Source organism: Callorhinus ursinus, unplaced genomic scaffold (genome assembly GCF_003265705.2).
Source record: "Callorhinus ursinus isolate GAN/ISIS: 27379988/994484 unplaced genomic scaffold, GSC_fseal_2.0 scaffold17, whole genome shotgun sequence".
NCBI classification, from domain to species: domain Eukaryota; kingdom Metazoa; phylum Chordata; class Mammalia; order Carnivora; family Otariidae; genus Callorhinus; species Callorhinus ursinus.
This window is the reverse complement of record NW_027397079.1, coordinates 7,918,966-7,937,412: the sequence shown is the minus strand read 5'-3', so window position 1 is coordinate 7,937,412 and position 18,447 is coordinate 7,918,966. Positions and strand designations below refer to the sequence as shown.

At 39.1% G+C, this 18,447-nt stretch overlaps 1 protein-coding gene across 1 annotated transcript in view; it reads left to right on the top strand.

Annotated features, from left to right (window-relative positions):
- The first annotated feature begins 391 nt into the window (after window positions 1–391).
- GPM6A (glycoprotein M6A) overlaps window positions 392–18,447 on the top strand; it is a 329,090-nt gene continuing 311,034 nt past the window's right edge. The window contains exon 1 of the mRNA XM_073902268.1: window positions 392–618. Coding sequence (XP_073758369.1) covers window positions 615–618 — 4 coding nt within the window. The 5' untranslated portion in view covers window positions 392–614. The remainder of the gene's footprint in view (window positions 619–18,447) is intronic.

Genomic DNA, 18,447 nt, shown 5'->3' with positions numbered 1-18,447 from the left:
CATACCTAACATAGAAGAAAGAAGAGAGGCCTCATGTAAAATAAAAGGAGAATTTTCTCTTCCTCTTGTCCTTAGTAACATCGTTATTAAGGGGAAAAAATGGTATACTGAAGACAAGAGAGGATCTTAGGCAATGTAAAATCATCCTATCAAATCCGTCTCTTCCGGAATGATCTTTTTCTAGTCTCTGCGTTAGGGGTTATTATTTTGGCCACAGGGTCCCTGGTGGGGGGCTGAGACAACGCCTGTGTCTGTGGTGTGTATCTAACATTTAGGGGGGAGGCGTCTGCACGTGGCCCGCGGCCGAACGAAAGGGGGCGGGGTGGGGGGCGCGGGGAGGAGAGCGCGCGCCAAGGGCCGGGCAGTAGCCATTAGCTTGAGGAGGCAGGTGGGAAGAGGGAGGGGTCTGCGCGTCCTCAGAGGTTCTGGGATCCCAGAGACCCGCTCCGCCGGGAGCGGGGAGCGGGGAGCGGGGGGCGGGGGGGGAGAGGCTGCCACTCGCCGAGGCGCCGGGAGCTGAGGAGCGGCTGGGAGAACTTAGTCCCTCGCGCTCGCCTGGGGCCGCTCGTCCAGGGACGTTGGTCCGGAGACGCCGGGCAGCAGGACGTCGGGCCATGGGTGAGTGCGCGGGCGGGGCCGCGGGGCCGCGGGAGTGGGTGGCACGGAAAGAAAGTGCATGTGGCTCGGCCTCGCCGTCTGTCTCGGCACTTGTCCCGGGCGCGGGGCGGTGGGGACGCGGCGGCACCCGGAGGGAGGCCCGCGGGACGCTGCGCCGGCGCCCCTGGCCGCGAGCGCGCGGGGACGGCGGCCCGGGGGCGGCGCGCTCGGCGGCGGGGGAGCCGCCAAGGGAGTCTGAGGGCGCCGGGCTTGCGAGGAGCGAGCGGGCTCCGCACGTGTGCCCGCGCTGCAGAGGGCCGTTCGGGGAGCAAGTTGAGGTGGGGCCCGAGAAACGGAAACTTCGCACAACTTCCATTCGCACAGGTTCCCGTGAGGGAGGTGCCGGCGCAGGGCGAGGTCGGGGACACTTGCGACGAGTCCCTGTCTCCCCGGAGTGCCGCATGTGCGCAGAAGGCTCGGAGTTGAGGCTGGGGGCTGGTGGGTTCTGCCTGCCCCGCAGCCGGGCAGACGGCGTGGGTGAAAGGGCGTCCAAACCCGCTCGGGTCCCCGGGCGGTGGAGTTCGCGCCGTGCAGCTCTGCTCGAGCTTCTGGACGGGGTCCACGCCTCCGGAGTGTGGCGGCGGCAGCTTGGAATGGCCCCAGGAATGTGGCCGGGCGGGGTGGAGGGGTGGGAGAACCTGGTGCGAAGCGGGCGTCCAGAGCCGGCGCGTCGAGGTCGGTCCCACGGGGAGAGTGCGCGGGAGAGCAAGGGAGGGGCGGGAGAGGAGGCACCCGCGTCCTCCCAGACGTGGTTTGCTTTGCTCGGGGTGTCCACAGGGTCGGGCAGTGCTGCTTTCCCCGGTTACTGATTAGCGACCCACTAGCGGTCGGGTTTCCTATTCAGCGCCCGCACACACTCATTTCTTCTGGTCCCAGTCCGTGGCGCGCCCCTCCCCCGGCCTCTCCCTTGTCCTTTGTTGTAAAGGATTTGTTCCAGAGTAAAGGAGGCTTTGGGACAGACGTGCTCGGGGTGAAATTCCTAAATTCCCACAGGCTCAAGGGTTAGGGGAGGCTTTGACTGCTAATCGGGGGAGTTATACACACTGGCCAGTTTAGGGGAAAGGAAAAGAGAGAAAGCTGAGGACATTTTTTGCCTCTGAATGTGAATTGTGGTCAAGACATTCATAGTTTCTTTTTGCTTGACCCGGAAGTCTTAAAAAGACCCATTTTTACGGCCTTTGAGTAAAGCAGTGTTGCAAATGATCTCCAGAATGGAGATCTGTCTTTAAAAGTTTTCTGAAATTGAAGGAATATTTCCAAGTTAAAAAGGAAAGGTAAAACACTTTCCCAAGTGTGGCAGAAAGTATTTCCGGCTTGGTCTTCCATTTTTTTCTTTTCATTGTATGTGGGACTATAAACTCTTGTTAGAATAACACATGGAGGCAAAAAGCTGTCATAAATGGAAAGCCAAAATAATTGACTTAATGGAATTTATTCATTCACCCCATTGAAATCACTAAGATGTGATTTGTATCCAACATACAGTCTCTAGAAAGAAGCAATCATTTACCTTGTAACCTTAAGCTTGAGTGGACTGTCTATCAAACAGTAAGGGACTCTTAATTTTGAAGTTAATTGTTTCTCTAGCTTGCATTTCCATACTGTAATGAAAACAGTTGGTTCTGAATTTTACTTCAGTAGCCCTTGGATAAACTAGGCATGATCCGGGTTATAGGAAGGTGTTATTATGGAAAAGAGGTGGAGCTAACACCTGAGCCCTTAGGGTAATCCTGAGCTTGGTCTGTAAACTCTTACAGGTTCTCCTCCCTATCTGTAATCTGACAGATACCTACAATTTGTCTCCACCTTCTTCTATGAGGAACACATTACATTTTTCTTATTGAAATTGAGGTCACTAGAAACTCACATTGGTGTCAGATGGCTAGTAAGAGAGCTTGGGTAGAGGGAGCAAGTGCGAGCCCAGGGGTCAGGGAGTAGAGAAAAGAACAAATATGTAGCAACGGAGAGTGAGGTCAAGATGCCAAGACTCAGGACAGTGGCCCAGACATGCAGTGCAGAAATAGGAAGAGCCACCGAGCAGATGGGGGCCGATGAGAGACAGAAGGAAGGAAATATGTACAGAAACTAGAGAGAAAACGCTTGGTCACTTAAGGTCATCTTTCTCCTCTTCTTTTAATTTACTTGTGAAAGACACAGAACGTTAGAATTTCTTTTATTTAGTGGTAGCAGGGGGTGAGGACATTGGAGTTGACATTGCTAGGATGAAGGGGAAAAACAGTGTGGGAGAATGCCTGGCTGTGCCGGCAAGCTGAATCCATCTTTTTCTGGTGTCATGACAACCGAAATTTATCATTTATAGACAGGAAGATGGTGCTATGGGAGTGAATATAGCCATCAATTCTTGTTTGACTCAGAAGAAATCCATACTCTAGCACTGTAGAAGAATGAGAATAATTGGTTAATCAAATATTCTGAATAATTTATAGTTATATCTATAATGCACAAGGCTAATTCTTAAAAAAAAAAGAAAGAAAGGTTATTTGAAAGTAGGCAAATTGACATTTTGGCATCTCTTGCTTCCTTCTTTTATTTTCTTTCCTCAGTGATGCCTTCAGCTTATCTAGTTATGCAACAGGGTTTTCCCTCTGCCCTCAAATACTGCTCTACAGAAAGGATATGATGAAGTGTTTCATACTAAAAAAAATGCAGGGCTAACTCTTTGCCAAGAGTGTTTGCATTTTAGCTGCGAGGCTAACTTTGACCTACAAGCTTCTAATAGTGAGATAAGTCGGGAATATTTTTAATTTCTCCTCTAACGACATCACCTACCGCTCTTTGTTTTATTTAAAAAATGATATTGGACATTATTTAGTTCCACAGGTTATTGTGGAAAGTTTCATGGAGGGAGTGGTAGTGAACCTGATTTGGGGGGATGTGAAAGGATTTGGTAAGGGAAGAAGTGTTCTGGATAGAACAATGGGTCTCTTCTCAAAGCAGGAAGGAAATCAGTTTTGGGGAGCAGTTAGACATGGGGCTGAGTGGACAGGGTGCCCTTGAGTTTGGAGAGCCTTCAAAAGTAACCAGAGGAATTTAGAATTTACACGATAGGAAATAGGGAGTCATGGAGGGATTTTGAGCACGGAAGAATTACAATGAAATTAGTGCTTAAGGGAGATGAATTGATCAGTGTTGTTTAAGACAAAGGATACATTGAAGAAGATAGATCCAGAAGATAGACCCAGTTGTCAAAGTAATCCTGAAATGATATGACATATATTTAGACCAGCCATAGTGGAATAGTGGTAACAGTGGAAACGGGGAAAAAAGATAGATGAAAGATATTTCTAATGAGAAATCTATAATATCAATCAATTGAGCAATAATGAGGAAAATGAATAATCTCTCTCTGGAGCTTTGAAACATTGAAAGCTGGGGAAATAATGGGTCCCTTGATAGAATATTTAAAGGATTAACCCGATGCTTTATTTTCCTGATGCTTTGGACAGAAGATTAATTTCATTTTTGGAATGTTAATTAAGAGGTGACAGCTAGACATGTAAACCCAAATGTTTAGTATGTTGGAAATACATAATGAGAATTTAGCAGAGCACAGGAACAAGAAGGAAAGTAAAGATTTGAGAGTTATCAACTTCTAGTAAGAGGTAAACCCGCACAACGAATTACCTGTTTGAAAGTGAGAATATAAAGGAGTGCTGGTTGAGGGACAGGAAAAGAAAGGATAAACACTTGCAGGAAGAGGAACATAAACCACATGAAATGTACTAAATGCCCTCAAGTTAGAGCAGTGAAATGTGACATCTTTAACATTCAGCTTTAGATCGAGGAGTCTAAGTTTTGATGAGAAGAAAATCAGGCAGAAATATTTTGTTCTCAATTTCAGTAAATTTGGACTTGGTTAAGGATCTGTAAAATTATTTGCAAATTTAGGCAAAGAATAATGAAACACGACATTGTCTTAAACTTATACTAGTTTTAGGAAAAATAGGGCCCCCTAGAGGCAGTTATGAACAGGGTACAAAGAGCCAAGGTTTGAAGCCGGAGAAACAGAACAGACAATAATGCTTTATATCTTTGGGTGGGTCATGTAAATCTTGGGGATTGTTTTCCCTTTTGTTTGATGAAGGAGTGGGCAAGGTTCAATACCTTTATGTAGGTCAGATCTTGATTTGGTAACAATTAGAGGGAAAAACATGCAAAGAAGATAAGGTTGAGCCGTTCCCATTAAGCAAATTAAGAACAGTTTAATGGTGCTAGACTACTAGGTAAAACTTTTTTTTTTTTTTAGAGAGAGGGAGAGAGTGGGAGGGAGGGGCACAGGGAGAGTGAGAGAGAGAATCTTAGGCAAGCTCCACATTTTGGATCTCACAACTCTGAGATCATGACCTGGGCCAAAATCAAGAGTCGGGAAGTTTAACCGACTGAGCCACCCAGGTGCCCCTACTAGGTAAAACTTTTAAGGGTCATTTGGCCTCTAGTATATTATTCTCCCTGGAAAGTTATAAAAGTCTTATAGTCTGAACCTGAACAGAGAAAGATAAAGTAATGTTCTGGTTATCCTTGCTGCATAACAGGTATCCCCAAAACTAGTGAATTAAAACAACAATTTATTATTATCTCTCATGGCTCTGCAGGTTGACTGCTGAACAGTTCTTGTTTGAAGTCTGGTGCCTTTGCAGTCTAGTATCTCCTGGGGATTCAGGCATCTGAAGACTTGACTGGGTTGGTTGTGTAAGGTAGCTCCCACATATTGGCAACTGATGCTAGCCCTTGGCTGGGAGTTCAGTTGGGGCTGCCTTCAAGTGACTTGGGCTTTTCACAAAATGGCAGCTGGATTCTGAGAGGCAACATTCCCAAGACAAGTGTTTCAAGGAACCCAGGCGGAAGCTGTAAGGGAGGGGCATTAGATCCCTCCTCTTGCTCTGAGGAGAAATATAATCTCCAAGGAGAGAAAAAAATCGCAGTAGCCAGCTAATTGATCTCATTTCTAAAAGAGATGTCTTTCAGTGTGATTCACCATATAGACATCATCAGGTTTACAAATGAAAATTTGATCTAAGTTTTTTGAAACACATATGATAAAGGACTGGATCTTTAATTAGAAATATGAAGAAATCTAGGCAGTCACACTAAAATTTCACAGCAGAACATGTGAGTGTGGAAATTCATGCCTGGGTGCAAATGTGTTAGGAGGATGCTGGCATAAGCTCTACTCAAAATAATTTCAAATAAGCTCAGTTAGTCTTTCTTATTTTAATTTAAATCTGGAGTTTCTAAAGCTATTGCGAATTACTATTTATTTCACTTAGAATTGAGTTTGTGTCATAAATTGGAATGTAGGTCAGTAAATCCTTTATTTAATATCCTCTCATCATAATAAACTAAATGTTTTGTGATGAACTGCTCAGAAGCTTGCTTTAATTTTCAAAAACATATTAATTATACAAAACACATAATTTGAACTGGTAGAGTGTTGACTAAAAATAAGTATAGGCTTAAATATTCTTATTTTTGGAACATATATTTCTAAATTAAAGATGTAAGATTTAACAAAACTTTAAATGTAAATTCTCATTTTATCATTTTTAACTGGAGAGGGTCAGTTTGTATTTCTGATACAAAAATGCAGGGCTTTCTGCTAGACAACTGAGAAGCAGAAATTAGGGTGAATGAGATGGGTTTAAGCTCAAGGACAGAATTAGTTTCAACCTAGAAACTTAGTGGCCTTAAAAAAGAATTAGATTCTGGCTTTCAGTTTGGTTGATTTGAGGTCATTCTATTTTCAACTATTTGACAAGAGATGAGGAAATGAGGGTAGATAATGTGAAGTCATATACTTCATGCATACTACACTATACAACAAACACAACCCCATCTCACCAAGAAGCAGAGGCTTGACCTACATAACCAGTATAATCAGAATAATGCGTGAGGAGTCCAAAGGTAATATGACATGTAGTTAAAACAAATTCTTCTTTAGTTTGTTAAGATCACCTGTCAAAATAGTCACTCACTACTCACTGCATAATGTGTAAGATATACCAAAACTATTTAATAGCAAAATAAGTATCTCTTGCTGTTTCTATAAAATTTCTTGTTATATAAAATTTCTCTAATTATATTGTCTCATTAGAATAACTTAGGGAATATGTTACTTACGAATTCCTGGGTCCCACTGCCAGATTCAGATTGAGAAGATTTGGGCTTGAGAAGTGGACTTGCAGTCTTAACATGCAATCTAGCCAGTTTTGAGGCAGGGAGTCTGGGGCATGCTTTGAGAAATAACCATTCTAGAATGCCTGCCTCTCGCTCCTTCATCAGGCCAACTGAGCTACCATTATAAGTGTTATTCCTTTACCTGTATCTCTGATATGTTACATTTAATTTCTAATCCAGTTCCTGACTCTAAAAAACGTTACCAAGAGCTATGCATTGGGAGTGCTGTTACATTACCAAGAGCTATGCGGTTGGGAATGCTGTTACATTTCTGTTTCTTTTCTCTGTTAAACTCACTAGGTCTCTATAGGTGCTGTCTGTCTCTTTATGCATCAGTCACTTCTTAGCCTTAGATGGGGTGATGCTCTCCAGAGATGACTGAAACTCTTCCCCTGAAGATTGCTTATGATTTCTAGTCTCACGGCTTCAAGTGTTTATGTGTACATAACTACCAAATTGGTATCGCTATACCCAGGTATGCCTACCTCCACCCAGCGGTCCCTCTACTCCCCCAACCTCAGTATGTTCAAAACTGAATTAATTACATCCTTCCTGGATCTAGGTTCTCTCTTCTCGCCTTTTTCCTTTTCTGGATGACTCTTGGATACACCTGACTTTGAGGCTCTCAGGTCCTAACATCTCTTAGGTCTGCACTGTTTTATCATATATCACGAAGCTTGCTTTCATTCAACTCCTCCCCCTCCTGCCTGGGCTCTGGTGGTTTCTTCCTGTGCTAGTTACTTCCCCTCTTCCATTCCCGGAAAATCATCCCTGGATGGTGATCAGCACACTCCATTCAAGCACAGAGCTTACCATGCCATTTATCCTCACCACTGTGTTGTTTCCTGCTGTTCCCTTTTGTGTACTTTTTCCCTAAACAAAAGAAACTACAAACTAATTTCATCTGCTCACCCTTAGCTTTTTCTTACGCCCAGTTACTAAATCATGCTTGGCTCAGTCCTTGCCAGGCCCTTTCTGTTTCTCTGCGGAAATGCAAGACCTTATTGCTTGACTTAACTTCATTAGCACAACTTAAATATATTTCCTGCATGAAAAATACCCACCATGTGCCCAGTTGAGTGTTTTCCAAAGTATGGGGTACATACTAGTGAGATGCAAGGTGTTTTAATTTTATATATTTAACAAATACTGTATTGAATACGTGTTAAGTGCTTTATGAGTACTTTGTGATTCAATCTTTACATAACAGTTCTATTATATAAATATTATTATTATTGTCTTCATTTTTACACAGAGGTTTAAATAATTTGTCCACGGTAACTGAAGTAGTAAGCAGCAGAGAAGGGATTTGAACTCAGGCAGTCTGTGCTCCCAGACACTATGTTATACTGTCTTTCCTTTTCAGGTGGGCATGATCTGATTTTAGGCAGTTCAAGAACATGGCATTAAATAAAATTGAATGTTACAATGATAAAATTATTCTCATCTCAATTTCTTTCAATTCTTTTGATTAAATCAAGAAGAAATCCTAATTTAGTGCTATTAGTTTTACGCATTTCACAGCAATTTTACCTTAACAGATCTCCATTTACATAACATGTTAAATGCATCCTGGTTTAAATAAAGTGATACTCAAGTAAAAAAACAGCCAAATAGTTAAAAAGTACCAATGATATTTCAGGTATTTCCTTTTATAATAAAGAGAGGGCAGGCCCTAGACTTTGAGCATTTGGTAGTCACTGTTTTTAAGATAAGAAATACTGACTATTTATTTATGGTAGAGATTTAAAGTTCTGTTGACGATATATTTTACTAAAAATGAAAACTGTGTTTTAAAACATGAAGTAAATGAAAGTAATGATGGTATCAATATGGGACAAACTATATAACCTGGAGGCAATTTGGTGCTGCAGAAGTAGTTAAAACATAAATATTTCAATAAATCCTTATCCTAATTCATGTACATGGAGCTTGGGCACGTTTGTCACCGAAACTTCTGGGTCTCTGGGAATAATACCATCATTATTTATCTTACAGGGATGTTTGTAGGGAAATAAAAGGATATTTGAAAAGAGTCCTGAATATAATAAATGCTCAGTCAATTGTTACATTTCTACACATTGTTGAGTAATATGGTAAAAACCATGAGTACGGTGCACAAGGGCCTGGAGTTTAGGAAACACTGCATCTGATGAAAGTCTATGTTTTCTGTATGCTTTCAGTGTCTTATCTCTACAGCTGTTATGGCACTTATTGAACATGTGAATGTTTTTTTTTCTTCCCCATTATTGAGGTCATGTCCAGACTCTGAAGGCAGCAACTTTTAGATAATTGGCTAAGACACCAACAAACATTCTTACCATTACACTGTTTGTCTAATATTGCCTACCCTCGCTCCCTTAGTAGAAAGTTAGAGTTTGTCTCTGTAAAATGTATTTAGTATTTGACTCTTGTCTGTGTAAAATGTATTTAGGATTCATCATGGCAGGAGACAGGCAAGAAAGCAAAGGTGTGCAATGAGTGTATCTGTCGTGGGAGGGATTCAACACTGGACCAAAGCCCCTCACGAGATGAAAAACATTAAGGCAACAAGGATTTAGAAGAATCTGCTGAAAAGCAGATAAGATAGCACAATGTCAGGAGAGTCAAAGGAGAACAGCGGTTTTGTTTTGTTTTTAGTGTTTTTATTTATTTATTTGAGAGAGATAGAGAGCAGGAGCAGGGAGAGGGGCAGGCAGAGGGAGAGGGAGAAGCAGGCTCCCCGCGGAGCAAGGATCCTGATGCGGGGCTTGATCCCAGGACCTAGAATCAGAACCTGAGCCAAAGGCAGATGCTTAACTGACTGGTGCCCCAGGAGAAGAGCGTTTTGGAAATGAATGATCTACAGTATTCAGTACACCAAAAAGAAGAGAGGAATGCCTTTCTTTTGCTTAATGGCAACTGAGCCATCCAGGAGCCCCCAAAAGTACTGTTTTGTCTGGAAAAATGTTTGATGGCGGGATGCCTGGGTGGCTCAGTTAAGCGTCTGCCTTCAGCTCAGGTCATGATCCCAGGGTCCTGGGATGGAGCCCTGCATCGGGCTCCCTGCTCAGCGGGGAGCCTGCTTCTCCCTCTGCCTCTGCAGCTCCCCCTGCTTGTGTTCTCTCTCTCTTGCTCACTTTCTCTCAAGTAAATAAAAATCTCTAAAAAATGTTTGATGGCATTTGGGGATTTTTTTTAAATGAATGTGCCTTTTTGATCGTTTTAAATTGTGTAATAATATGTTCAGTAAAGATATAACTTGTCTGTTTTGACAAGCATATTGTGTTTATATTTCTTATATTTCATTTATAGAGAATATTTATACCTGTAATACTAAGAATATGTAGATAAATATAGGGTCTATATTCAAAAAGTTAAATGAATCAGCAGAGATAAAGCATATCGTGGTTAAATATTTACTAGGCCAAAAATCAGGATATAATGGTTCTTGTCCCAGCTCAGTTGTTCCTGATCTATCTGTGTTACCTTTTTCTTCCAGTGTAGGTGAGAGACGTGAGTGCAGTAGCCTCTAAGATTCTATGCAGAAATAAATGCCTATAAGCTGGGGGTGCCTGGCTGGCTCAGTCCGTAGAGCTTGCAATTCTTGTTCTCAGAATCATGTATTTGAGCCCCACGTCGGGTGTAAAGATAAATAAATAAGTAAGTAAATAAATAAATGCCTATAAGCTAATAAACAAACAAGAAAATAAATATAAGACACAGATGCCCACATCCTCATCAGATTATTAAAGAAGATAGTTGTATAGCAGTGTTTCTCAAAACTGCAAATAGACCGTCCTTCTTAGTAATTTCTTTGTGGTTTCAACCTAGACTTTCTAACAGAGAAGACTCTTAAGACTTCAGCCAGAAGATTTTGGTATTTTTCTTTTTTCAAGCCTTAGATATGTATTTTTTATACTTACCAAGTGAAGATAAAGAAACAACTGAAACAAAACAAACATACAGTATTTCCGGGAATTATCTGAGGCTTCATTAAGCTATGTTACTCACTTATAACTCATTATATATTATTATTTGTATACATTATTAACATAATAATTATATATTATAGTCTTTATACATTATTGATATGTTACATAGTAATTATAGGTATATATTATAATACATATTATTGATATATAATAACAACTATATGTTATAATAATATATTACTAATAAGTGAGAGAACTAGTTGATATATTTCAACATGTAGGTTTATATTTCTTATGCTGGTAGCATCCTAAACTTTTGAAGTATATTGCTGCATGTGTGTCTATGTGTGTATGTGAGTGGGGTCCTTGTTTCTTTATTTTGTTTGATTTGTTTAATTTTTATGTGTGTGAGTACAAGACAGTGTTCTGTGAAGTTGTTACAATGAAAAAGGAATCATTTTGCATTTCCTAAAAATGGTGTTTTAACCATGGCAATGTTCTCTGGAGGTAAAAAATACAGCCATGCTTAAATCCTAGTCAGTAAGTCCCAAACGTTTTTTTAAAAGAAATATCAGGGTATAGAGAAGGAGATGATATCTGAAAATATAAAATAAAATACAAAAATAAAATGTAACTCACAGCTGCCTTATTCTCTCTGGGTGTAATAGTTTGTATCTCTTTTATTAAGGAAAAAACGTAAGTATGTAAAAGAGAAGTGCTGAAATGGACTTGTTTTCAAAAAATTCTGAAGACCCAATACACAGTACTATATCTACTTTAGTAGACTTTTTCTGTTACTGAGATAAGTCAACTATGACTTCAGATAAGTCAACCATGAGCTTGAGACTTGAAGCTCAGATAATGAACATTGGGTACTAAGGGAGTTTTCTGCATTCCCATTTCAGATTTTCTACTAAATAGTTCAGAAAGGACAAAAATTCACAAGGAAGTACTGGATACAGGACACATGTGTGACAAGGTTATCCATTATTGTCACTGTTTTACATGGTCTTTTCCTTTTAGAAAAGGACTTACAAAAAAGAATATAATTTTGTTTGTTAATTATACATGAGAAAGTAAATTCACAGCGACAAGTCTCTAGAGAGGAAAAAGCCAGAGCAGCTATTAATATAAGTGCACAATTTGTAAGTAATTTGTTCCTTAGGTATAAATGAAGTAGAGATCATTAGAAAAAAATAGTGTTATTAATTAGATCCATTCATTTCACAGCAGTTACTTCAATGGACTTCCCTTTACATAACATGATCAATATATGGTTTACATAAACTGAGAGGTAAAGTGATGTTCAATTCAAAGGAGTTTAAAAAATTTTTTTAAATACTAGTAATGACAAATCTCATCACATTGTATTAAAATCATTGCTGTGGCCGAATCATTGTACCTAGGGCTACCAATATGTCCATGGTAAAAGAGTACTCTGTATTATGTACTGGAAATTTGCTAAGAAAGTAGGGCTTAAGCATTTTCTCCATTAAAAAAAAAAGGTAACTGTGGGGTGATGAATGTGTTAATTAACTGAATTGTGGTTAATTACTTCATAATGTATATATATCATCACGTTGTAAACTTGAAATATATACAATCTTATTTATCAACTGTACTTCACTAAAGGTGAAAATTTATGAAAATAAAAAAACTAAATTAAAAAAAGGTGTACTTCTCCCCTGAAAAAGCAGCCTCTTAAATTTACTTTAATATTCGTATGACTGAACAAATAGTTCTTAGGGGTCTACCACATGCTCACATTGTTCTGTACAGAGTGACATGGTGAAGGATGCAGAGTAAGTATAATTTCTGTTCCAGAAGGGCTTACACATTAATTAGAGATATAAAACTTGCACACAGAAAACCATTTCAGAATTTTATAAGATTAGATAATGGAGATCTAGATTAAATGTAAGGATTGCTAAAACCATCGGTCAAGAATGGAATAGACCAGTGGAGGCTGCAACCATCACAGCAAGTTTTCCAAATGAGGAACCGGAGGAAGAACTGGGTGTCCTGTGACTTTGTCACGAAGTAGGGGTGGTGGTGGTGTGGGCATAGCCCAGGAAAGGCAGGGGCAAAGGATGAGGAGGGAGGTGGAGGTGGAGGTGAGGGGGGGATGGCTTGTTTCCCCTTTCCCCCGAATCTGCTTCCCCTCAGCTCCCTGGTATAAAGGCTACTAGTTTTTCCACTCTCCATGACCTGTGGAATGGGATAGGGGTCACAACCTAATAGAAGGGTTTCTAGTCATGATGAACATGATGTGAATGGCTCCTTGGGGTGAGCAGGGTCAGGGTTCCACCTGTCACAGCACCTTAGCCTTCTGTTCCCTCACTCTGTTGCTCCAACTATAAACCTCATTGTCCTCACCCAGCCCTAAGATAAGCTGTGTGCTGTTTGCTTTCCTTCTGTTCCAGCCTGTCATTACTTCCTTTCTATTCAGTCATGGCCCATGTTCCAACCACTCTTTTGCAGTTATTCTTGATTCCCTTAGCTCTTTGTGTCAGTGAAGTCTAGATTATTGCAACCTAGGTGGGAAGAAGGCTTGATACAAGAATTGAGAAAATGGTTCTATTACACGATCATGCATTTGTAGCATTTCAGACACGGAGTGATAAGGAACTTAGCCGACTTGTTACAGATGTGGTAGAAAGGAAGGACCTATGAGAGATCATGAGAAGGAAAGCTATCTTTCTGTCTGTTAGAATACCAACCGCAAGAAGTTGGTATTCTGAAGAAGAGAGAAAGCCATCATCAAAGACAAGCACAAACTGAAGATATTTACAATCCAGGCAGTTGCCAATTAATTAAATTTAATGTATCAAACCCCTTGTTATTAAATAAGAGGATGATGTGGATGACTTCTGTCAACCCAATGATTCGGGATTGTTTGGTTGATCTACTTGTCTACTTGTTATTTCCTGCTACCCCCCTCCGTAGAAACTGCAAGACGATGAACTTTCCAGATGAAGGACTATAGTAAGATTATGCAATTGGCTTTAGTCTCTATGTAAATAAAACCTTCAAACAAGCTTTTAAGATCGAATTTCCAAATGACTGCTGTGATGTATCAGGAATTTATAAAATTTGACCTAAATATGTAAGAATGCCCACTTAATTGTAAATGAAATAATTTAATTTAGCATAAATATAGAGTATAACTTAATGGGCTATTTTAAGGATCAAATTAAGTTAAAAAATTTAAAAAATTGAAAATTTAATTTTTTAGATTTTATTTTTAAGTAATCTCTATACACAACATGGGGTTTTAACTTACAACTGTGAGATCACAAGTTGCATGCTCCATCAACGGAACCAGCCAGGCACTCCTAAAAAAATCTGAAACTTTAGGTACCAGAAAATGTGATATAGTTATGTGGTGGATAGGATACCAACAGTTTTTTAAATATCACTATTTAGCATTTTGAACTTTTCCCTTTTTTCCCTATTTTTAATACTTAGTATGTGTGATTTAATTGAAGTGAAGGGCAAAGAAGAAAGATCCCTTTTCCTTAACACCTTAAATTTCACATTCTTACCTTCAGTGTCTCTAATTCTGGGGGCTGTCTTCCATTTCCTTTTTTTTTTCCCACCCCATTTTTCCCCCTTTCTTGCTTTTTCTTGGCTGTTAGAGTTTAAAATGATGAATGTTTGAAGAAGGCCATTATCCTTGCGGTTGAAAAATTCATTCAGTTCTCTCCCATCTTCTGTGTAAAAGACTGACCCAAAGCAACATGAAATACAATACTACATAATTAAAACAAAGTATTCTGGATAGGTGAGTTTTAAAAAAACTAATTGGGTATCTTTAACTATGTTGTTTTTTAAAGATTTATTTGTTTATTTGGAGAGAGACAGAGAGCATGAGCAGAGAGCAGGAGAGGGAGAGGGACAAGCGTACTCCCTGTTGAGTGGGGAGCCTGACTCGGGGCTTGATCCCACAAACCCAAGATCATGACTTGAGCCAAAGGCAGGCACTTTACCAATTGAGGGACCCAGGAGCCCCTGTAACTGTTTTTTTTCCATTCTCCACTGAAGCTTTCTTATATGAATATATGGTGGTACATGCAGGTGCAAATGTGTAGAGGGAGGATCTCCCTGTCCTCAGCTGCCAAGTAGTACTAGTGGGCGTGACTCTGGTCATCCCATTCCTGCAGACTGTAGAATTGAGGTACAAGTAGCTGTTTGCTCTCCTCAGGCAGAGTCCTTCTGTTTCCTTTGTCAATGGCTTTCTTCTTCTGTCCCAGTGGCTGTAGCACACTGTTTATTTATTGGCTGTTTAGAATGAAAAATCTAGTCTTTGATCATTGACAACGAATCAGAGCAATGAGCCTGCCCATCACGGTACACTGGGTATAGTCTTTGGTTGTTAGGCTCTTGGCTGGTTTGCTGTACTTTACTGTCCTGAAAGTTGGAGGAAATCTGGCTGCTTTGTTGGTTGTTTTCCTCTTCTTATTAACACTTGCCAAATCTTTTGTCATGCATCTTTAGAACCATGACAGCTTCTAGGTCAAATTTCAGTTTTGATCACTGCATCTTTAGAAGTAAAAAGCTAAGGACTGAAATAGCCATTTCCTTCTCAGTGATTGCCGTGGATGCTGATTAGCTGCATGCTGGTTGTTGAAGTCATAGCAACAAGTCCTGCTTACTCTCTTCTAGGCATCTCAATTAAGTTTTTTAGTCTTTGAATATATAACCACAAAAAAAGTTGGATCTCCTAGGGAAAATGAATACGTTCTTTTATAAGAGAACAACTTCATAGAGTTAATTAAGCATTCTTTTCTAATGTTCATTTCTGAACTAAGCTAGAAATTATTTGCAGTCCTTCCTTTTTTTTCTTCCAGTTTTCATAATTAGCCTTTCAATGGACTTAATCTTTTAATTTTAAGATGATTAATTGCCAAGTTGTTGGGTGCCATTGCTTAGGTTACTAAGCTAAACATAACCAGCAGTAACAAGAAGTGCACTGAAGTTGTTATAATGGCAACAAATACTCAAGTTTTATTTTCAACAAAGACTCAGGACATTTTATAGTCAACAATATTGTCTCGAGAAGAGCTGTAATTATTTCGCTTTTCCAGAGAAAGATAGATTTGGGAAGGTAATTTAATTTTTTTGTATTAAATTTTTCTACCATATACAATAGGAAGAGAAAAGGATTTTTTCTCTTTTTACAAGTCATAAATACAGTTGACCCTTGAGCAATGTGGGGATTAGGGGCACTGCCCCCCCATGCAGTTGAAAATCCGTGTATAATTTTGACTCCCCCAAAACTTAACTAGTAAGAGACTACTGTTGACTGGAAGCTTTACCTGTAACATAAACAGTCAATTAACACATATTTTCTATGTTATTTGTATTATTTACTATATTCTCACAATAAATTAAGCTAGAGAAAAAATATTATTAAGAAAATCATAAAAAAGAGAAAATACATTTTCAGTACTGTACTGTATAGAAAAAAAAAACACATAGAAGTGGACCTGCACAGTTCAAACCATGTTTTTCAAGGGTCAACTGTAATTATAATATGTCCCTATATAAAGGTATCAGCAAGGTGCTTGGCATAAGGTCAATATATTTAATTAAGAGCATGCCTATATGTATTGTAATCGTGTTGTATGATAGCTACCCTTGTGGTGAGCATAGCATAACATCTAAACTTGTGAAGTCACTATGTTACACACCTGAAACTAATGTAACATTGTGTATCAACTATACCTCAATGAAAAAAAAAATAAATTAGAAAAGAGCCTGCCTGTATGTCAACAATACCAAAACAAAGGTAAAAAAAATTCAATTGACAATAGCAAAAATTCTAAAATAAACCTACAAATAAATGTACCAAAAATAATATGAGATTTTAATGGCAGAAAGTAAATGTAAACACATGACAAGATATATCTGTTTAGTAAATGTGAAATCTCATTCTCAGAAATATTCCAATTATCTTTTGTATAATTATATACAAAGTAATTTCAATAATATTCCCCAAGAATTTTTCATGGAATTAACAAAGTGATTTTAAAACTCTGTATGGAGGGGCGCCTGGGTGGCTCAGTCGGTTAAGCATCTGCCTTGGGTTCATGTCATGATCCCAGGGTCCTTGGATCGAGTTCCACGTCAGGTTCCCTGCTTAATGGGCAGCCTGCTTCTCCCTCTCCCTCTACCTGCTGCTCCCCCAGCTTGTGCACTCTCTCTCTGTCAAATAAATAAATAAAAAATCTTTAAAAAAAAGAAAGCTTTTAAAAAATAAATAAAGCTCTGTATGGAAAAGTTATTTTCTATAAATTGTTGACATAAAAATAAGGAGAAGGGAGAGGTTGATCAGGTTTTCTAAATATCTAGATTTATTTCTTAAACTATGGTAATTATAACTGTGGTTTGAGCACTAAAAAAACAGAAGATGAATGGAACCAAGCAAGGTGTCAAAAAAAAGATGCAGATACCTGTGTCCTTGATGTATGATAGGAGAGGAATTACTAGTCAGTGTAACACTGTGTAATTAATGGTGTTAGGACAACAGTTTTACATACAGAAAATGAATAAGTTACTTTTATGCCTCACACATACCCCTCCCTGGCTCCACACATGAAAATAAATTCTAGATGTATCTAATAAGAGGGACCTAGTAAGAATCTAACTGTGAAAAACAATCTTAAAATGGGAAGACAAATATCGGGCAGTAACTTCATGACAATGGTGTAGGAAGGATTTTTAAAACATAGAGGGAAAGTAGTAATAATAAAAGACCGACAAGTTTGACCATACCAACGTTGAAAGTGTCTTTATGATGAAATAAAAACATTAAAAAGTACAGGCCACGTTATAAAAGCTTAATTTTTGAAAAAAATATAATAAGCTTTTATAAATCATTAAGAATAAGAGAAATGATAATAAACAAATGAGCAAAATAAAGGGACAAGAATTTCATAGAAGAAACTGTAGATGCCCCATAAATATATCAAGAAATGTTCTCATGTCTGGTAATCAGAAAAAATCAAGTATGTGCATGTGTGTACCTGTGTGCGTGTGTGCGTGTGTGTGTGTGTGTGTGAGAGAGAGAGAGACAGAGATTGAGGAAAAAAGGTAACCTGAGTAATCTTATACATATTAAGTAAATTGAATTAGTAGTTGTAAAGCTTGCAGCAAAGAAAACTTCAGGCACAAATGGCTTCAATGGTGAATTTGACCTATCATTTAAGGAAGATATAATAGTGATTCTATCATGAAGCTTTCCAGTAAAAAGAATAGGAAGAAATACTTCCCAAGCCATTTTATGAAGCCAGCATTACCCTGATGCCAAAGCCTGACAAGGACTTTACAATAAAATAACACTACAGATTAGTCTTATGAACATAGATGCAAACATCCTCAAGGAAATTTTAGTAAATTAAATCCGATATATAAAACATTTAAACCAAGAACAATAAACCACGTGGGCTTTAGACTAGAAAAGCAAGGCTGGTTTAACATTTGAAAATTAACCAGCATAATTCACCATGACAACAGACCAATGAAGAAAATACTGTATACGTGTCCCAGTAGATGTAGTAAAATCATTTGACAAAATTCATTATCCATTCCTGATAAAAGGTCTTCACAAAGTAGGAATATAAGTGAACTACTTAACCTGATAAAGGACATTTACAAAAATCCATACTTACTGGTGAAA